A 22631-nucleotide genomic window follows, 5' to 3' on the forward strand; every position below is an offset into this window, starting at 1 on the left:
GTTTTAATGTTAGATTTAATTTTGATTTTCCCTTTTGCCTTTCACTTTCCAGTCTCAGATATGCACCATATAGATAAGAATCCCAGAATGGTTTGGGTGGGAAGGGACCTAAAGTTCATCTCATTTCCACCCCCTCCCATGGGCAGGGACACCTTCCACTGTCCCAGGCTGCTCCAAGCCCCATCCAGCCTGGCCTTGGACACTTCCAGGGATCCAGGGGCAGCCACAGCTTCTCTGGGCACCCTGTGCCAGGGCCTCCCCACCCTCACATTTATTCCTAATATCTAATCTAAACTTGTTCTCTAGATGTGGCTGGTGCAATCCCTCTATGCCAGTGTGTCAAGAAACTGAGAGTGTCCTCTCCTGACTTGCTTTAATCATTAATTCTTCCAAGTAGGAAAAGGTTATCCTTGTGAAACTGCAAAAAAATGTGTTAGAGAAATAAGCAAGAGTGGATCCTTTTCCTGATTTTCTTCCTCCTTCATCCCCTATAACCATTGTTTTAAAAACCACACAAAGCCACAATTCACAGCAGCATTTTAGACAGGTTTGTGCATGTATTTGGTACAAACAAACAAAAATATGTGCATTCTGTTTCATAGAGCTTACATCAATCTGGCAGAACCTGAAACACAAAACAGAAATACTCCGGCTAATAAATACATCTGGGGATGAAAAATAAAAATCTATACATAAAAAATTCCAACGTTCTGCTAAAGAAAATGTACACTTATATACACACTGTAAACAATAGTAATGCAACCCAGCTGCAGCCCAGCTCAGGCTGACAGGGACCTTCCTTCCCTCGTGGACTTGGGAGAGTTCAGTGACACAAAAATTCATTTTCCACCCTCAACTCTTGGTTCCTTGAAGCAGCAAGGTCTGAAAATGCAATTGTGACATGGAGCCAGTGCACTGAGGTGGGGTCTGATGGATAACTGAGGTGCAGGTGCTTTGGGAAATGGCCTGCCTGGAAAATCTGCTGGAGCAGGGCCATTCCCACAGCTGGTGACACCCTTGAGGATCCAGGGAAATCTGTGGGATCAGACTGAATTTACCTCCCGAAAGTCTGAGCCTGTTTTTCCAAACTTGGAAATATTTCAAGGAGAAATGCTCAATTCCAGACACTCAGGTCATATTCCATACAAGATTTTCCTTCCTCCCTGCCCAGCAAAGCCAGCCCTGTCTCCTCTAAATGAAGCTCTGCACGAGCAGCCTCAGAGTCCAGTCCTGGCTCTGCTTCTGGTGCAAGATGCCAAATGAAAACAGGGTGAAAACCAAATATTTCGCCTGAGTGCAGCACAGCAGAGCTCAAGGCTTTCCTCCAGCACCTTCCAGGGCATCTCTTGAGGCCAGATCAAACACAGTGAGCCAGAATTCGGGCATTTATGTGTGTGTGTCATGTGTGTGCTTAAACAGACTTTATTTTCTCCCTTGTAGGTCTGTAAAGACTTGGGGTGGAGAGGCAGCAGACCTCCAGACTAATCCTTTTTTCCTTCTTGAAAAGCTTTCAAGGGGCTGGAGGCTGTAAATATAAATATTTCAATACTGGAGAAAAAATAATATATATATATTGAAAAGATCAGGGAGCAGCATAAGCAGCAATACCAGCTCATTTATAGGAATGCACTGCTTGCCAGCATTTGCTAAATCTTCATTTATAGAGGGATGCTTGCCCTTTTGCAGGAGAATGCCTGTTATTTTGGGAGTGACACATTTATATAAACACAGATCTGATGTCTGTCTGTCTGTCTGTCTGTCTGGTCACAGATGCACTCATGGACTGTCCTCTCCCTGCTCCTTTCCCTGCCACACGGCCAGTGCCTTCCATTGGGATCCCAAAACCACCCAGGAAACCCGTGGCAGCTGCACTTCTCACACTTCAAAATGACTTTCTGTGTCACCCCATCATCACTGTAAGGTCTCATTTCCCTCCAAAGCCAAACAAACAGGGGATAAAAGCCATATTTCCCCACAGAAGTTCCCTGCTTTGGTAGCTGGCAACCTCAGCCTGGTTTAGCAGATGCTGGAGAAAACGCAGGTGGTTGTGAGTCTGAGTTCAGTGCAAGTGCTGGGATTTGCTGCTGGGAGGAAAATATCTGGACAAAATCTGCTGGTATTTGTGCAATAATTGATCCAGTTTGTCCTGCATCAAGTAAAGGGTATTGAGACAGGGCCAGCTCCAGATCTCTTGTCTCAATACGCACTGCACAAAAGAGTAAAACAATAAAAAAGTCCAACTTCCCTCCTGCTTTGTTTTCCTTTAAAGCAAATCAGAACATCAGAAAGAAAGGTGACATTCTCCTCGCTGCGCCTGGGAGCCTTTCATCTTCCTTCGGCAGCCACCCTTAGTGGGATGAGCTGGATGTGCTGCAGGCACTTCCATGAAAGGCTCCTCATGGGTTTGAGGGGCAGTGCTGATGTGGAGCAGTTTCCACCCAGGACACGTTTCCACCCCTCAGGACTTCACATTCCTGTTCTTTAGTTCCCTGGCTTGGGGCACTTCACCTCAGATCCGTCCTCTGCCTCCGTCACCTACATCCTGCTCATGGCCTAACCTGATGGTCGCTCCTTGGGGCTCCTTTTCTAAAATTTGATTAAACCACTCTGAATTTTCAAACCAGTGCCTGCAGTCCAAGGCCAAGTAGAGTTTGGGTGACCATTTCCTGAGCTGCCTTGTCAAGGGGGGCTTGCCATGGCTTCAGCTCCTTGAGTTTCCTGGAGGAGGCCGTGGTGCCCTCCTGAGGGGTGCTCACACTCTGGGGCTGTGAGCAGGGAAAAACCCACTTTAGTTGTCACTGCTTTTGACACAACCAAGGCTATTGTTGGCAGCCACCAAAAGTTTGGTGTGTCAAGCATGTGGGAGGTTCCCTGGGAGAAGGATCATGAGTGTGACCCTGACTGGGGAGAAGATCTCTCTTCCTGAGAAGCTCAGCTCCACTTCAGCTTGGACTCTATGGGCAGCAGAAATGCAAACTTCCGAACTCAGCCATCCCACCTTTCCTGAGCCACAGCAGGCTGGCTGAGGACCTGCATTATGGAATCACAGGATCATTAAGCTTGGAAAAGACTTCTTGGATCATGGAATCCAACCATTAACCCAGCACCACCCCACTCACCATTAAACATCTCCTCAAGTGCCACATTCACATATCTTTTGAACACTTGCAGGGATGGTGACTCCTCCACTGCCCTGGGAAGCCTGGTCCAGTGCCTGACCACCCTCTGAGTGAAGAAATTCTTCCTCATATCCAGCCTAGATCTTCCCTGACACAACCTGAGGCCATTTCCTTCTGTCCTGAGAGAAGCCCCTGGGATGCATTTTTTATCCTGCATTTTCTGAGAAAAAACATCAAGAGCAAAGAAGGGGACAGGAAAGTTTGGGGATGACTGACACCAGAAGGAGCTGATTTCTCTGTGTGTCACAGATGGATGTTCACTAAAGCAAGGTGGGTTGCAAGTGTTTCACTGGAAAGTGAAATGCGAAATGCTTCACGGGATGGAATTAGAGGAGAGAGACCTGCACACCCCTTGTCAACAGTGCACACATCTGGAATACTCCTCTGGCCTGAAACCAGGTGATGTGGAAGGGCCAAAGCTGTGGCCACTGCAGAGATGATGGCTGAGAGCCGGGATCCCTCCACCTTGCTTGGGAATACCCCAGCCTGCTCTCCCTCCAAAGCCAAGGCCTCGTCTGGATGTCCTGCTCAGGACCTACAAGCTCCCAACCCACCCACATGAAGGACCAGCTGCCAGCTACTGCTTGGCAGAGTCCTCCTGGGTGCTGCCTCGGGATGGAAACATGGCCACGTGTACTAAGGCAGGGTTGGCAACTTTCGGGATTCAATCTTTCCGTTAGATTTCAGTGTGGTGTTTTTAAGGCAAAGGAGACATCCTGGTTTCCCTTAATTGCACAGTTTCTTCCAAAGCCAAAGACAACCACCCACCAGAGGAGACAGCTCCAGCCCTAAGGTCATATCCACACCTTCTCCTCCTGCTGTGGCTGTAGAATGGGATATGCCATTGGCTCTAACTTGAGGAACCCATAATCCCACAGAAGGGGCTGAGCTCCATGTGGGGGATGCTTGGATAACCTTTGGGCAACTGCATTTAATACCTGATTGCTGCTTCCAGCCTGCCTGACAGACCCACAGCTGGTATCCCTCCATGCTTCTGCTGGATGCCTCTAAAGAAACCATCGACAGCTGCCCCAGAGGCTTCAAATATCTGTTTCTCTCAGCCCACAGCAGTCTGTTAAGTCATGGGTTTGGTAGTCGATGGTTTCTGTGAAATCATGAGGGATCCCGATCGAGACAGACTCCACCTCTGTTTTGTAGGTGGCTGTCACCCCCCCTTTGCTGGAGCCACCCCGGATTTTGTTAGAAAGGCTGTTCATCTTCTCCTTCAGCTGGGTGGATGCTGGTTTCTGGAAAGGGGTGAGCATTTTCCAGCCCTTGAAGCTGAGCGTTCGCCTCTTACTGGCTCTCTCCTGGAAGGAGGAGTTAAATATGAAGGAGCTGTTCAGGGTGTTAATCCTGGGCCTTAGGTCTGTCTCTGAGTCCTGCACTGAGCTGTTGATGGAGGCCCCTCTCCAGTGGTGGTCGTAGACCCTCCAGATGGGCCGTCGCCGCCGCTGGCACTGGCACTTGAGCAGCCGGATGAACGCGCGTTTGAACTCCTTGCTGGAGCACGGGTAGATGATGGGGTTCACGCAGCTGTTGAAGTACCCCAGCCAGAAGATGATCTTGAAGACGATTTCGGAGGGCTTCAGGGATGGGAAGAAAGAACCTTGGGAGAGATTGAAAGGAACGTGGTTAGAGGAAGTGGAAGGGTGTGGCAGAGTGAGGTGATACGGGTGGTGGTCAGTCCACTCTGGAGGAGGTGAGATGTGTAGAAAAGGCTGATGGTGTGGTGGTGGTGAGACCCTGGAACATGTTTTCCCAGAGAAACTGTGTCTCCTTACCCCTGTAAGTGTCCAAGGCCAGGTTGGATGGGGCTTGGAGCAACCCAGCCTAGTGGAATGTGACTTTCAGGTAATTTACTGCCTCCAGACTTAGAGACTTCAGCATGAAAGTATGGCCACAGCCCTGCCACCTTCACTGAGAGAAGAACAACACCCCTTCACCTCCTCCCCTTGTGTACTTTGGGTCACCAGTGTCACACAACCTCTGTTCAGATTCTGTGGTCATGCTAAGGGGAGCTGTTAAAGTGGGCTCAGATAGCATCCACTGCCCCAAAGCTTCTCCTTGATACTTTAAAACACTTTTGTACACCCAGTCCCTCCTCAGGTTTTTGCAGTTTCCCAGTGGTTTTCTTGGTGAAAAACAGGAGATATATATAATTTTTTTTGAGCCAGAAGATGTCAGTGTTGCTCCCACATGACCTCAGAACAGCATTCCCCACTTGGATCTGAAATAACTTTCTGACTCAGCCTTAATTTCTTTTAATTTTAGCTCCAGATGACAAATCACGCCACCATGTGACTGAGCGTTAATTTGTATTTAAGTAAATAACATTAACTCCAGATATCATTATTATTTTCCCCTGCGCTCTTAAGCTTGGTGTCAAAACAGTAAAACAGGTGCCAGGAGCCAGAAATTCGTGACTGACAATACAGAAAAGCTCCCTGGGCTGTTTGCTGGAGGAAAACCATCCACCAGGAAACTCAGAGAACAGGTTCCAGCAAAACTTTCATACACCCATCCCTAAAAAGCGGAGAAATTTCAGCCAGACTCAACATTAGGTACGTGGGCAGCTCCATCACAGATATGTGGGAGAAGATGGAGAGATCCCAGCATTTTGTGGTGGCTGGGCAGGCAAAGCAGCTGAAATATCTGCTGGAGGCCCACCCAAGGCAGGCAGGAGCTCAGGCTGGCTCTCAGTGCATGGGATGAGGACAGTGAGCAGGAATGACATCGCTGTGCTGGGAAGACTCAGGGCCTTCCTGGAAAGGAAGGCATTTGCAGCTTCATGAGCAGCTCCTGGTGGTGCAGCCAGTGGCTTTGAATGGAGCAATCGATGATCATGGAATCATGGAAAGGTTTGGGTCGGGAGGGACCTGAAAGATCATCTCATCCTGAACCCCCTGCCATGGGCAGGGACACCTTCCACTATTCCAGGTTGCTCCAAGCCAAATCCAGCCTGGCCTTGGACACTTCCAGGGATCCAGGGGCAGCCACAGCTTCTCTGGGCACCCTGTGCCAGGGCTTCAGACCCTCACAGGGAACAATTCCTGCCCAATATCCCATCTATCCCTGCCCTCTGGCAGTCTGAAGCCATTCCCCCTTGTCCTGTCTCTCCATGCCCTCATAAATTCTCTCTCTCCATCTTCCCTGTCAGCTCCCTTAACACAGGGCTCAGTTTGGTGAGGCAATGACCTCACCTTGGTTCTTTTAGGTTAAAGGACTTTATTCTCTTGGGGGTGGTGCTGAGATTTACAGGTTGGCTCTGGGCTGCTGGAATCACCAGTTTTGATTTTAACCCCATCAGAAACACCTCCCTGAGTGACAGCCAGAAGCTTTGAGCCACCCCAGTGGTGCTGGGGCCATCCCCCTTTGCCTTCCATAACATCTCCAGTCTTCATCCCACCATGGCTTTGACCATCCCCCTTTTTCACAGTGTCCCCAGCCCACCCCCCTGGACCTGCAGAAACCATGGGTGTGTCAGGAAATGGGACCTAGGAAGATGATGGACTTCATCAAACACGTAATCCTGCTTCTTCCCTTGTCAGGGAGAGGTTTCCTGCCTCAGTTTCCCCACAGAGAAAGGGTTAATGACCATGACCTCTTCACAGTGTTGCTGTGAACCCTGCTTGCAGCGTGCTCTGGGTTCTCAGAGGAGCTGCAGCTCTATGGAGCATTTTTTAGCTTCAAGAGAGAGGAAAAGAAAACAAAAAGCTATGGTAACAAAGCAAATAAAAGAAGGGTCTCTTTTTAAATTCAACTGGTAATTACTGCTTGAGCCAGGCTACTTAGGGGATTGGTGCTTGCCTAAACAGCCTGATGGCTGCTAAAATAATAACTTCTATCTGGTGTTTAGCAGTTCAGGGCACAATGCAGTTTCTGTACTACGTGCTTTGTCTTTTGCATCCAGATAGAAAACACAAATTGAAAAGGAAAAGAAGCTCTGAATTCTCTGAATTTCAACTCTGGCTGGTTTTTACCCAGTGAGAACCTTGTGTACATATGAAGACAAGGGGCCCATTACCATCCTCATTGCCATGCAAATAAGCGTGCCCCTTGGAAGGGACGTGTCCTGAGTGCATCCAGAGTTTCCTCATTTCCTGGCCCTGGGATGAACAGAGCTGGGCAGGGAGTCCCCAGAACAGCTCCTCTGCACATGCTGGAGCATCAGAATCCTCTGATGGGCACTGGGAGGCTGCACATTAGAGGATTTGAGTGGTCTTTTTTAGGGAATGCGTAAAAAATCGAATAAATCAGCTCTTGTTTTCACATACTCGAATATGCAACAGCACTTTGAGGGTTTTTGGGCTGGGCTTTGTAACATTTTCTATATAAATAAGTGAAAGTCAGTACTGAGTGGTGGACACTTGAAGAGCTCAGGAAACACAGAAGGATGTGTCCAAAGCCCAGAAATAGAGAATGTGAGTAAAATATCAGGAATAGCAAGACAAGAGTGGTGCACCAGCACTTCAGTCTGTTATCTTGGTGTAAGAGCAATTTTTGGTCATCCGGCCCCAAAAGCATTAAGATGAGTACAGGGCAACATCAAAGAACAGGAAATTATTTCTGTAGGATCTGTGCCACCATCCAACAGAAACCTGGTCTTGTTTAAACTCAAAATCAGCCCTGTTGAGCCCAGCTCAACACCTCATGGGGTGAGGGAGGAGGAGATGGTGACACCCACCTTAGGGACATCCATCAGAATTTATAATAATAATAATAATGCTGGGGTCTCAACAGTCCGTATGGGGACTCTATTCCTTCCATCATTTTATTAAAGATCATCCCACATCTTGCAAAATCTGAATCTGACAGAGCTAGCTCAGGGCAAGGGCTGTATGTCCTGTTGTAAACCTAAATAATTATCTTCAGAAATTAAGAAAGGTGCAGGTGAGCTCAGGAAAAGCCTGTTTGCACCTTGCAAAGTGACTGAAGCTACAGACTAAACATGGTTTGAAGACTGAACTTCAATTTTTTTGATGATGCAAAAGTCGAGCCAATAAAGTATGTGCTCATAGCATTTTTTTTTAAGAAAAAATTAACTACTTGTTAATTAACTTGTTAATTAACCTAATTAATTACCCTACTAATTAATCACCCTGTTCATATTTGGGGAAAACCAGGCAGGTAAAAATCTCCAGAGCCATGGCATGCTTCCCAAAACTCAGTGATGGGTGGCAGCAGATGCAATCTGCCCTCCATGTATCCAAACACATATCTCTTTTTTTTTAGGCTGTTTGAGCTAACACAATCCCATGATCTTTCCTTGCCTGCCCTTCTCCACCCTGCCCTCCCCATGACTCACTGGAAGGTGATATCACTTGGATTGTTCAGAGCGTTGCTGGTCCCAGTGTTCAGCGCTCAAAAAAACAGAGCAAAACAAGAAGGAAAAAAAAGACAAATGCACCAATGCAAATGGAGCCAGTCCAATCAAAATTCTGGCCCTGGCTCCCAGTGTACAGCCAGAATTCATGAGCAGGCTTGGTTGGCAAGGGCATCTTTGTTCTAACAGGTCCCTGCTTTGCAGCATGTCCTGAATATTCCATGGTGCAGGAATGCTGCAGACATGGCAGAAGGTGGGCAAAACAAAGGGACAAAGTCAAGTCCCAGTGCTGCCACAGCTTGGAAATGCAAGGACCAGCAGGACTGTTCAACACTGATAAAGGAGTTGCTGTGGCTTGGTGTGGGCTTTGTATCAGGAAAGGGCTGGCAAAAATAAAAAGAGTTTTTGGAGAGCTGGATCTTACAGGTGTCATCACAGGAGAGGGAAGGTGAAACCTCCCACAGGAGGTGGCAGGTGAACAGATAAGAAGGGGACATGGCTCATCTCACAGCAGGTTGCTCAGCTGTGGATGTCCCTGCAAGCAGGAGGGAAAAATTGATTGGCCAAACTCATGGAAAGTTAAAAAAAATATTTTTATATATATATATATATATATATATATATGTATATATATATAAAAAAATTACCAATGTGTGAACCACTCTGTTTCTGAGTTAGGAAACTCCAGAAATCCATTTGTAGGATTAAGATGGTGGTAGGGACAGGTGTGCCATCACCTGAACTTCTCCTGGATGTGGCCTCAAAGGTTCAGGAGGGCACTGAAGACTGCTTTGGGAGGTATCAGAGCAGCAAGTCAAAAGAATTGCAGCTGGTAGAGAAAAATCCCTGGCATAGGAGGTACCACAGCTGCTCACTGTGGGTCCTCCTGGCCAAAGGAAGTCAGAGAATCGTGGAATGGTTTGGGTTGGGAGGGATCATAAAGCCCATTTCATTCCACACCTTCCACTGTCCCAGGTGGCTCCAAGCCTCAATGTCCAACCTGGCCTTGGACACTTCCAGGGATCCAGGGGCAGCCACAGCTTCTCTGGGCACCCTGTGCCAGGGCCTGCCCACCCTGATGTTCAAAAACCTTGTATCCTTGTATCCAACCTAGATTTCCCCTCACTCTCTTCCTTCTTTTTTTTCTGACTCTCAAAAAGTAAATTAATTAAATCTGCTCCAAAATAATCCTGAGCTGCCCCTTTCAGCTCAATACCCAGCTTGCACCTCTCCTTGCCAGCTCCTTCCCAGGCCCCCATGATGGACAACCTCGCTGGTGCAAGCTGCCAAGCTGGGGGAGAACGGGCTGGATTTCAGCAAGGACTTCTCCCAGTGTGTGGGACTCAGATTCTGTCTGGTCTTTCCTGACCTTCTCCTCCGTTCTCTGTTAACCACCTCCACTGGGTATTTGTAGGCACATCAGGGTCCCTAGAGGGTTAACACCTCCTTGGCACGTCTTGGCGTGATCAGGGAGTTCACTGCCCTCCGAGGATGGATCCAAGAGCTGCTTGGCCTGGGGGGGAGGACAGCATGTTCACAGCCACTCAGGAATTTTCCCTGGAGGACGATGGCATTGGGATATCGGGTGGAATTCCTCAGGCCTGTCAGCCCTCCAGCCAACCCCATAAACAATGTCACAGATTAGCAGCAGCTTCCCAATGAAAGCCCCAAAGAGCTGCCTGCGTGTCTCTCTGCTGCCTGTGTGTCCGACTTCTGCCTCCTGGTCTGGCCCAACGAGAAGCAGGCAGAAGCCACCACTCCCCTGACCATTGCTGACCTTCTGGGCAGTGTTTTGTCTCAGATCATGGTTGGGAAGATGCTTCTGGAGAGCTCTTGGCCATGCCAAAGTGGTGGGGTGTGCAAATCTGGAGTGTGGGCCCTGGTTGGGAGGGAGGGAAGCTTTAGGTGTGATGGACATCAGAGAAACTTTTGTTTGGCAGTGGTGGGGAGATTGCAAAGGGAGGAGAAACCAGTCAAGGGCTCTGAAAAACACCAGTGCTCTCAAGCAGGATCTCAAATCCGAGGTCTGAGTGTGGTCTGTGTGTCAGCAAGAGGAGGATAATGAATCAGAGCCTTGTTCTGGTCATTCACTGTCAAATTCATGGCCTCCAAACCTGTCTCCCAACAGTTAGGATTATGTTCCTAGCGATGTCCTCAAAACTTTTGTCTAAGGTGCTGCACATCAGTAGGACTTGGACCAAAATTGCCCTTTATTCCCCTCAAATTTTGGAGATCTTCTCTGAGTAATCCTGAGAATTTGGACCACTGGTGGGAGTAATTGATGTGAAGACATTTATGAGGCATCTAATTTCCTGAAAAGCATGGCTCTTGTGTGAATCACCTGTGAATCTTGTGTGAATTCTTGTGTGAATCACCTGACTGAGAGCAGGCACCTGAGCAGGTGCTGGGGCTCCTCTGTCAGTCAGTGAGGGCAGGTTTTGTGGTGAGAGTGGAGTGATCCATCTCATCCTGAGTGCGAGTCACCGGGCAGATGGATCACACCAGCTTTCAGATTACTGGACTCAGACTCCTAGCTCATGGACAACCACATCATGGGCATCCAAGGTTATTCCTGATGGATTTCACCCTGAATGTCATAATCATCTGCTGGTCTGATGCTCTCTGAGAAGGTGCCAAAGCTTCCCATGCACCAGTTTCTCCCCTGTGCAGGACAGGACTTTGATCATGGTAAGAATTCACCAGTGGAAGGTGAAGTGGGAAGCCACACAGGTTCATCTACACCGTTCCCTGACAGAGGCTTCACAAGTAGTTTCAAGGATTGTGAAAAGTGCTAATTTGCTTAGCGTGGTCCAGCCAGACCCCTCCAGATGAATTTGGTCCAGGGAACAATTTACTCCAAAGCCCATCCTCAAAAGAACATAAGGAATTGACTTTGCAGCCCCCCAGCATTGCCCCAGCAGACTCTGCTCCTTTAACCACCTCCAGATGCCCTGGTGCCACATCACAGGGCACGGAATGCAAAGTTTCTGCTCCACACTGCAGATCCAGGCTGGTGGGCTGCCACACTGCACCCCCTGCTCTGCCAGACATCCTGAACTTCACAAGGCAGGAATTACATGCTAGGACCATGGGGACACTGCATGGGGCACAAGACAGGCTTTGGGCAAGACCCTGTGAAGTATTTACTCTGTTCTCCTCTGCTCTACAACTCTTGCTTCAGGGGCTTGAAATCATCTTTTTTACCCTTCTTTTTTTTTTGTCTTTTTTTTTTTTTTTTACAGTATAGCTGCTCTTAGTTAATTTGATTCCTGATCAAGTTGTAGCTAAACTTATAATTTGCTGGATATTATTGGGAATGTGCTTTTGTGATATGATTAGGTGAGGGGGACCAAAGAAGGTTCAATCATACAATCAGGGAATGGTTTGGGTTGGAAGGGATCTGAAAGATCATCTCATCCCAAACCCTCTGCCATGGGCAGGGACACACACCTTCCATCAGCCCAGGTTGTTCCAAGCCAAATCCAGCCTGGCCTTGGGCACTTCCAGGGATCCAAGGGCAGCCACAGCTTCTCTGGGCACCCTGTGCCAGGGCTTCCCCACCCTCACAGGGAATAATTTTTTAAAATACTTAATTTAAACTTATGCTCTTTCAATGTGAATCCATCTCCCTTTTCCTGTCATTACATGTTTTTGTGAATAGTCTCTCTCCATCTTTCTCATACGCTCCCTTCAGCTGCTGGAAGGCCACAATTAGTTCCCTCCAAAGCCTTCTCTTTTCCAGGCTAAATAATCTGAATCTTTTAATGTACTATCTTTCTTGGGAGGGCACTGACCCTTCATTCAGGGACTCACAGCTGAAATCATCATCAGGAAATCCCCAGAAGGTGATTTCATCCATAGCATCCTCCTTCCAAAGACCTGCATGTCCCATGCACAAAACCTTCTTGTCCTGCAAGGAATACACCACATTCCATCTTTCATGAGGGATCTCTAAAGAAGAAAGTCCTGTTTTAAACAAAGGAATAACTCAGAAATCGTGGCCTGCAGAGGGGTTGATACCAAGGTCTGTAAGGAGAAACTACCAGCAGCACACGGTGGGTACCGCCAAAAGAAGCCCTGAGTGGTGCGTCTCATCTGACTGGATTTCTCCTAGGTTTTCCATACGGTTTTCCACATGGTTTTCCACAGTCTCCTGGAGAAACTGACACACTTTGGTCTGGAAAAGTGGACTGACAGGGCTGGTACCCAGGGAGAGGTGGTAAAAAGCTTCTTCCCAAAGAGGCAACCTGTCACCCGTGGGATCGGTGTCGCTCCCAACGCTGTTTAATATCTCCATAAGTGATCTGGTGTGTCCTGATGAATTTTCCTGATGATACCAAACAGAATGAGGACATTCCTGGACACTTCAGGAGTGGGGGCCACCCTGCAGGAAGACCTGCATCAACATGAGCATCACCAGCAGAGATGAAGAAGGAATTGTGCCACTCCACGCATTGTGCTCAGTTTTGGTCCCCACCAGGCTGGAGAAGGTCCAGAGAGTGGTCAGGAAGATGATCCAAGCACTGGGAAGCTGCCATGTGAGGAAAAGCTGAGAGAACTGAGCTTGCAAAGTTCTTGAGGAAAAAAGCTGAGGGGGAGGTTTTATCGCTGTGTAGCTACAAAGAAATTGTGACTCCCTTTTCACAAGGAGCCACCTGGAAAAGATGAGGAGTCATGGGTGCAAGTTATTCCTGGGGATATTCCTATCGCACTCAATTGTTCAACATGACAGCAATCAGCCATCAGGATAATTTACGCAGGGAAGTGGTGGATTCCACTTTTAAGATTCAGGTGGACATGATGCTGGACCATCTTGTGCAGATTGTGCTTTTGCCAAGAAAAGTTGGACCGGATGGTCCTTCAGGTCCCTTCTAACCTGGTATTCTGTGACTCCATGAGTTTTTCCTCCTCCTTGGTTTTTAACAGGAACTCTGTGGACTCTACTCAGACAGGACTAGACAGAGGAAAGGGAGAAAAATTCTGAAATCACACTGGGGCCTGGATTCTGCAAACCAAACTCTGTAATAAATTTTTTAAATTGTTAAGGCAATGCTTTCATGACAGAATCAGAGAATGGTTTGGGTTGGAAGGGACCTTGAAGAGCTCTAATTCCAACCCATACCCTCAAATCATGCTCCCCATTAACTCACTTCAACTCTGCCCTGGAATAGCCTTTTTAGCTGCTTGGTTCATCCTCCAAGAAGAAGGCCTGGGCAGCAGATTCAGGACACAGACGGTGCTGAATAAAGCATGGTCAGCAGGAAGATGGACTTTGAAATTAATCACAAAATTAAAAGGAAGACAAAGATGTAGGCGTTTGACATCTGACTTTTAGTACAGACTCCCTTAAAGGTAATATTTTTGCAGTGTTCCTTGTGCTTGGGAAAGACGTGTGTGTGTCCAACTGCCTGTTCTTTGATTCACAAGTAATAGCCTGACTCCAGCCCCAGAGGGGATCTTAAAACAAATCTGAGAATCATGAGACTCAGCAAAAGGACATAAATAAAATTAGGAAAAAAAAAAATTAACAAAAAAAAAAAAAAAAAAAAAGACTGACCAGTCTGGCAAACCCAAAGGGAGATATCAGGAAGGTTCTAATTTACCAGATGCAAACGAAGAAAAAAAGAGTCTCCTGAGAGAAGGAAAAAGTCAGGGCAACCGAGCTGCATGCAGTCAAGAGCTCTTGTCCTGCTGGCTGAGCAGGAAGGAGACTGGAATCCATGTGCTGATGCATGGCTGAGATCCGTGCCGGGATGGTTCACCACAGGAAACACGCTCGGGGCAGCCTTTAAAAAGAAAATTTCCATCTGGCTCGGGATCTGAACGAACACAATGGCCTTGTGGGGTTGCTAAGCTCCCTCCAGGGCAGTGCAGAGCTTGCTCAGAGAGGAGCATTCCCGGGGCTCTCCGCTCTCCAAACCGGAGCATCCTGAGCTCGTGCTGTGCCCGAGCCTGGGAATCTCTTCCCTGAGCACACCTCGGGGAAACACAGCCAGGATAACCAGCCTGGGGAAAGGAAACATTTACAGACAAACCGACTTGCTCCCGTCTCAGCAGGAATAAACCATAGGTAGAATGTCTCATGGGCAAAAATCCAACCATAGGCACTGATTTTACAGGGGCAGTGATGAGGGGAAATGTTCTTGAACTGAAAGAGGAGGGATTTAGATGAGTTCCCAGGAAGAAATTCTTTGCTCAGAAGGTGGGGAGGCTCTGGAACCACTTGCTCAGAGAAGCTGTGGATCTACTCCTGGATCTCTGCAAGTGTCCAAGGCCAGGCTGGACAGGGCTTGGAGCAACCTGGGATAATGGGAGGTGCCTCTGCTAATGGCCAGGACTTGAATGAGACCTTTAAGATCCTTTCCAATCCAACCCATTCCATGATATGACAAACTATTAATCCTCAATTATTCTTTTTTTTCTGGCTGGCTCCCTTATACTCTAGTTTTCCATGAACCATTTGCCAGGCCTTCATGGACTGTCAAGATCTGGAGAACACTGTTTGGGAATTACTGTTCCAGACTACTCCTTGCATTGGTTGACAGCAGTTCTTCGTGGTGAGACCTCCAGTTGCCTTCTGCTGTTCAACTCCTTTTAACACCTCCCTTAAACTTCCCTTTTCAAGGAGCTGCTGTTCTTTGGTGGCTTCTGCAAACACAAGTTCGGCTTCCACTCACCTCCAAGATAAAATGTGCCTTTTCTATCAAAGTTTCTATCAAACTGCCACCTCCACTCTGCTCAGGAACATTGGGAATGTGTATTTTTTCCCAAATTAAAAGGTAAGCTTGGGGAAATCCTGTGGAAAAGGAATGGAGGGGAATGATTTTCAAGCAAGACATCCAAGTCTTGGAAAAACCACTGTGTTTGCTGGGTTGGGCCCATGACTACTCTTTGTTTTTTCCAACTCAGAAGTTCTTTTCTCTGCACTTGGTTTTCTAAGAATGTGAACTCACCCGCCCTGTCCTGTTTACAAGCTCGTAAATATGTAGATCAGATTTGGCTGCAGGGTAGGCCTTGGAAGGGCTGAATCCTGCTGGGAACACATGGCATTTTATGTACAGTGAGGCCAGATCTGCCCTGCACAGAGGAAAAAGGCAATTTTTCATTGGGACCAACCCAACTCGGGGAAAAAAAATTTGTACCCCGAGCAAAACGCACAAATCCCACCCTCAATTTGAAGCTCAGGGTGAGCAGAACTCACCTGGGGCAGGTGAGTATTGCCAGGACCCCAACACAGGTGACACCACTGGTCTGGAAGGATCCTAGAGTGAGCCACTGTGGTGGCTGATGGCTGGGAACTCACGGGAAATTGGGAAAACATGATATCGAGAGGAAGTGTGGGAGCTTCCTCGGCGCAATTCCACCGTGCCAGCCCCGAGGGCTTTTCTGTTTGTATCAGAACTGGGCAGACAGGACGTCACTGGCCGTGGAGCCTGGCACTGCCAGCTCTGATGGATGCTGGACAGCATCCTCCAGAGAGCCGCACTGCCGCGCCCGGTGCCGCGGCGTCACGGAGGAAAGGGTGGGAGGAAAAAAAAGGATGGGGGAGCTGGATATTTTCAGCTCTGATGAAAAATTGTGGCTGGTTTCGCAGGCTCAGGAGGGGTTATTCAAGACCAGCCAGCCAGCTTCTTATTTCTTTTCAGGCTTGGAGGGGAAAATCCTCCAACGCCTGCCCTGTTTCCGCACTCTGCTCCAAGGCACAGCCCTTTTGGCTTTAGCTTGCATGGAAAAATCCACGGTTTCTCATCTCCCACTTTCTCTTTCTTTATGTTTTTTTCCTGTGATAAGAAGGGAAACTTAAAACTCCAAACCATATTTCCGTCTTTTCCCCCAACCTGGAAACATTCAGGGGAGATAGCAGAGTTGGTCTGTCTCTCCCCATCCCCGAAAGACATTTTTCAGCTGATATGAAGCTCTAAACACATTGCACTTCAAAAAGAGACATTTTTCCCCCCTCTCTCAGAAAACAATGGGTCTGTGGAACTGAGCTCCAAAAATACATCAGGAGTGGTGAGATAACAACATCCTCATCAATCCCAACAGTTCCTGAAGCCCTTAACTTGAAGGGATAAATTCTGCTGTTAAATGCTGCACTGATTGCCTGTGAAGAACCCCTCTTACTTGTTCCTTTCCCTCACCTCCACAGGGAAGGTCACGTCCGTCTGATGTGACCAAAGAATCGTGGAATGGATTGGGTTTGAAGGACCTTAAAGATCATCTCATTCCAACCCCTTGCCATGGGCAGGGATGCCACCACTAGGACTGGTTTCCCTTATCTGGTTATTCAGCAGTGATGCACTTAAGCCGTATATTTTGACAGAAGAGGCAAAAACTGCCTGCCTTGTTGTCTCAGCCGTAGAGCTGAGCCTGGGACAAGCACAGAGACCATGTTGGGAAGGACCAAGAAACGTGGGAGCAGACCAACCATCACATCACAGTGGTTCTGTATCAGCTCTACAGCCACAGGGAGTTTTAAGGAGGTATTTCAGGAGAGGGAATGCAAAAGCCATCCTGCATTTGCCTGGATTAAATGCCTGCACAGGGCAATGGGATCTCTGCTGAGGAGAGAAAATGTCTCAAAGTGTCTCATTGCGGTAACGAGGCTCTCTCCCCACTCCCCACTGACATGCTTCCTGCTCCATCTCAGCCCTATCCCTATTCATTTTTTTAAATTTCTGAACCTGAAGGGAAAGGATGAAGGTTTGCATTCCATTTTTGTGGCACTTTGAGTACTGTCCATGAGAGTCTGTCTGCCTCTCTTCCACCTTTTCATTGGATAAACAAGTGTCTTTACTCCCATGCTCTTCACTCATTGCTCAGAAATATCAGACGTGGCACATGGGGTACTCTCCCTGCCTTGATTCCTAATTAGCTCTTGGATATGCAAATTTTGCATGTTTACTTCTCATTCCAGGGAAGTGACTCTAGGTAGGCTTTCAAACTCTTCTTGAGAAGGTGCTGCTTTTGTGGACGGCCCTTATCAAGAAAAGAATAATCCCAGGAAATTATTATCCTCTCTTTTTTCCTTCATCACCAACTAGTTTCTGACTTGCTGCCTCCCTCTTTGGTCACTTTGATGTGTTTTTATTCCAAGAGAACAAAATCCTGTGCCATATGTGACTGGCTCTGCTTGTGCACTTCCACCAGCAGTGCTGTGTAAAATCTGGGGGGATTTTGGGGGATTCTGTGGGGGTCCCAGTGGGTCCCCAGCATGTCTTGATCAGAAGATCTTGGAGCAGAGTTGTTCAGTCCTGTCTTTGTGCGATGAATTTAAGGCTGGGTAAGGAGACTCTTCTCTAGCTGCGAGGCAGGACTGAGCTTGCCTTCAATGCAGAGCCCCTACAAATTTCCTCCAGATATCCAAAACACTGAAAAGAGCAAATTCCCTGGCAACTGAAGCCATCTGTCACAGACAACACCACTGACCTGCTTCTTCGATATTATCAACCTGCTCATAATTAAATATCCTGTACTACTCTGTGAAGCTGAGCCGTGTGATGATCTCTAACATAAAGGTTGTGGCACAGATTTTAAAGGTTGTTACACACTGAACTCTCATTAAACTCATGGACATTGAGCACGAAAATATCTTCAGAACATGAGAGTTCCCAGCATCAACCTCAGCACTGCATATATCAGCAACAATGCCAGTTCTGGATCAGTATTTGTGCTCACCCTGAAAAATAGCATGTGCGAATACTTTGGTTAAATGATTCATTGGAGGAATGTTTTACCTTCCAGGAACAATTTGATGACTTGCTTTTACAGTCATCTCCTTCACAGAATGGCTGTCAGGGCTGCTGGCAAAAAGACAGGTGTGATTCACCTAGGAGCGACATGTCACAGAGAATTTACAATAATAACTCATGCTCAGATCATAAAATGCCAAGAATGGGAGCAGGCAAACCAGACCAAGAGAGACTGAAAAATGGAGGTACTCATATGGAAAACCACGTCCCTTTTCTGTACCCACAGTGCAGAAAAGAAGACAAAGGAGGCAGAAAATTCTCTGAGGAGCTCTACAAGGTCTGGAAAACTTGACTTAGACCATGATTAAAGGGTGTATGTATTTGTATTATCCAGAAGAAACTGAAGTGATCTGCTCACACTTCATGGTGAAATACAGGAGAAGCTGTTTCTGACAGCAAAGGTATCTTTAATCTAGCCAAGAATGGTAGAAAAATGTAATGGCTTGAAGTTCTAGCTAGATAAATTTACTCTGGGAAGAAAGCAGTCGTTTGTAATAGCAAGGATATAACACAATTGGGAAAAGCATAACTGGAGGCAGGGATTCTCCATTATTTGCAGTCCTGAGTTAATGCTGAGTGTCTCTTGAGGGAGAAAACTTTTCTTTGAATTACAGGGTAGTTGAAAAAATTATTGAATGAGGTGCTTAGGGATGCATGTGTCTGTGAATCACTGCAGACAGTCAGAGCAGTCCTTTCAAACCTTGAAACTCCATCCCAAAACGTGGTGGGTCTTGAATATAAAAGAGTTGTAAAAATTATCCTGACACACAGAACTTCAGATGTGATAAGGGCAACAACTATTTAAGAAACTGCTTGTGTGCTCCAGAAACTGCTTTAATTAGGAATAGCAGTGACCTTTATTCCCTGCTGTAAATCTTTCCGTGTGTTCCACATGTGTGCTGTGATGTCTGCATTTCTGTGCATTTGATTGCACTTGGAGGCACTGACAGTGAGTCAAGCACCCATGTCAGGGGGTTTAATTTGAGCATAATGAAGGTTTTGCTTGCTGGGGATCATGTCAGGATTTAATTAATTACAATGAACTACACTGTTGATGTTTGAGAGCGCTGCTGTCACATCCAGAGTTAATATCCTTCGGTGCACCAATAATTACCCAGAGCAAACAAAGCTGGGAAGAAACAAGCACTGCAGAGGCCTTTCTGGGCCCTTCCTCACAAAGAAAGCTGCTGCCACAGGTGTCAAGGTCTGCAAGGAGCTTGTGAATGCCACGAGCAGAGCCCTGAGCCAGCTGTGAGCAGTTGTTCAGGTCCCAGCAACATTGAAGCTCCATTTTTTTTTTGTGCTGTTGAAGAAATCAATGTGTGACATTCAGGGTACTGGATATCTGGAAGAAAATCCTCTCTTTGTTGGTGGTGAGGCCCTGGCACAGGGTGCCCAGAGATCCCTGGAAGTGTCCAAGGCCAGGTTGGTCGGGTCTTGGAGCCACCTGGGACAGTGGGAGCTGTCCCTGCCCATGGCAGGGGACGGCACTGGATGATGTTTGGGGTCTTTTTCAACCCAAGCCATTCTGTGGTGATTCCATGAGGTGCTAAAACTGTCCTGCAGCTCTGGGGACAGCTGTGGGGAGCAGCCTGGGCTGTCCTTGTGGTGCTGGATATCTGACTGCTCTTACAGCCTCATATCTGTGGGACACACAACTCCACCTGGGACTGGTTCTAAAGACTCCCCAAGGAGCTGGAAAAGCAGATGTATTAATAGAAAACAACATGAAAAAGAGCTTTGCTCTTAACATGACTTTCTCCTGATGTCAGCTTTCCCCTCTCAATCCAGCAGAATATGGATAACCAGGAGCAAGAGAAGTAAAAACCCTCAAACAACCAAAAGGCTTATTATAAATAAACATCTCCCTTCTCCTCCTCACAGCTAATGCTTTCTTTGGGGACACTGTTTGAAGATCCCCATCTAAATATTCTCTGTTCCCTGTGGGGGCAAGGAAACAGCACCTGCCAGTGTCTCTCTGCTGTGCTTTCCTCCCTGTGGTGATGTCTCAGTCTCAGGGACAGGTGCCATGCCCCAGACTGACATGGCCTTATCCATCCACAGGGAAAAACATGGATAAATGAAAGACTGGCAAGTCAGCCCTGACCTGGAAAAGAAATGGGAATGTCAGCTCAGAGTTCTTCCCTGATAACAGCACATCCATTTAGAACAGGGATAGGCTCCAGGGATCCCAGTTCCATTCTCAGACAGTTGGAAGGGTGAGGATGTTGGAAAGGTGTGGGCTGTGTGTATGGGAGTCTGGGATAAAGAAAGTAGTTTATGGGAGTGGGGAAAGGGGCTGTTGGGAAAGAGGAGGCAGAAAAGGCTGAAGTGTTAATCAGGAACTGGTTTTTGGGTGAATTTATGTCACACACCCTATACTTGCACTGCTGTAGGATGGAAAAGCTTTTCCCTCAGTGATAACCCATTCAGAACTGACTTGAAGTGATGCAGTTTCTGCCTGGATTACATGAAGCAGCAAGAGCAGATTTGCATGCTGCAATCAGTTTCATAACATCAGGACAGCCAGAAATTCCCATGTAACAGAAATACTCCACCACATGCTCATTTTGTAGATCTATTTCCTCTGACCTGAGGTCAAGGGAGGGACAAGAACGTCTTTTAGGACAGTTCCCATCCCCAATCATCTACAATTCCAAAAAGTCAGTGGCCCAAATCCCCATGATTTTAATGTGATGAAATGGAATTGTTAAGATGTGGTTCTTTTGCAGGACATGTCAATCCATGCTCAGGAGCAGAGCTACCTGGAAATCCAGATGCGTGGTTTGGGGGGAATTTCAGTGTTTGATATTTGTTTTCTTTCAAAACAAACAAACAAACAAACAAACAAATCCAGCAACAATTAAAAAAAAAAAAAAAGAAGAAAATTTCTGAAGAACAGTGAATTTAAATAAAAATGAATTAATAGAACCTCCAGTGCACACTGTTGTCTAAAAGGGATTCCTGGGAACCTGACAACTACCAGCTGACATGGAAACACTTGTTAATCCATGGAGAAAACCATGGCAACAGTCAACCACCACTAGATGGATCTGCAAGGTAGGACAGCCTGCTCTCTCCTTTTTCCCAAGCTTCCACAGCCCCAGAGTACAGAAAATGCAAAGTCCTTGGCTAAGTACATTCCCTGGGCTTTCCCTGGACTGAGCCACACAGGAGTTCAGGCAATGGAAATCCTGCAGTCCTTGGAATTTATGAATCTGGCTATCTGGAGTGTCCTAAAATCCTCCAAATTAACATACTTGTAGCAGGAAGCCTGGGAGTATGAGAAAATCCTTTCTGGAGCCAGGATGCTCAGGGCTTCCAGGTTACTGGAGCTGGATCCAGGAGTCAATCCCGGGTTAGCCCGGAGCTGCCAAGGTTTCACTCTGATGGCTGCATGGTAAGAAAGCCCTGGAAATTTGGCATGGAAGGGCTGCCCTGGAGCTACGAGGAGTGATTGAAGTGGAGGCTGTTAAACCTGGGACGTTTCAGCTTGGTTTTCCAACTGGCATTTCCCAACAAAACCCTCCTTCTCTGGCCAGCATCCAGACTACTCGGGAATCTCATAAATTCTGCATAAATGCTTCACTCCCTTTGGGCCACTGCACCCAGGAGAGTGGCAAGTGCTTTGCAGATGTGCAGGAGGCTGAGTTCATGCCCCAAATATTACAACAAGAAGACCAAATGTGACCAGTTTGCATTTATTGCTGACTCTGGATTGACACTGGGGAGCACTGGACCTTCTGGAATAACTCATCAATGGAGGAGAAAGAGAGAGTTTGCACAGATGGATCTGTTCTCCATTCCCACTTTAACCTCTGCTTAATGGTCTCCTTTTTTCTAGCTCCTTCCTCACACATATAATGCATCATTTCCCAGCAATTTAATGCAAGAGATGCAATCAATCACCTGCAGACAGCTAAACCGACGATTTTGGTGATTGAATAGCCATTTTCAGGGTTTGAAAATGCAAATAGAGGCAGGTTTGTGCTCTGCAGCAGTGTGGGTGCCATCAGACATTTCAGCCCTGCACTCCTGGCTTCTGGAAAAGCCAACTCTTCCCTCCCCAGCTGGGCTGGATGGGGCACCAAGTTGGCCACTGATTTGGAAGAACAGAAACGCTGCAAGCAATGGCAAATTGAGTCTCTTATTCTTTTGGTTTCTGATGAGAATGCAGGACAAAATGCTTCTACTCAGACAATTTCACCTTCTGTTGGAAAGAAGTTCTTCCAGTCATTGGAGATGGTCAAATCATGCCTTGAAAAGGGGACACTTCCAGGGATGGGGCAGACACAGCTTCTCTGAGCTAACTGTGCCAGGGCCTCAACACCCTCACTGTAAAAAATTTTGCCCTTAAATCCAATCTCAGTCTAC

The 22631-nt window shown here is 47.2% G+C and overlaps 1 protein-coding gene across 1 annotated transcript in view; it reads right to left on the minus strand.

Moving 5' to 3' along the window:
- Positions 1–565: 565 nt before the first annotated feature.
- ADRA1D (adrenoceptor alpha 1D) overlaps positions 566–22631 on the minus strand; it is a 39185-nt gene continuing 17119 nt past the window's right edge. The window contains exon 2 of the mRNA XM_005517935.3: positions 566–4788. Within this exon, the coding sequence (XP_005517992.1) occupies positions 4220–4788 (569 nt within the window). The 3' untranslated portion in view covers positions 566–4219. The remainder of the gene's footprint in view (positions 4789–22631) is intronic.

The sequence above is a fragment of the Pseudopodoces humilis genome, chromosome 6 (genome assembly GCF_049639895.1).
Source record: "Pseudopodoces humilis isolate 2021_Gansu_Grassland_sample_001 chromosome 6, ASM4963989v1, whole genome shotgun sequence".
In the NCBI taxonomy this organism is placed as follows: Eukaryota; Metazoa; Chordata; class Aves; order Passeriformes; family Paridae; genus Pseudopodoces; species Pseudopodoces humilis.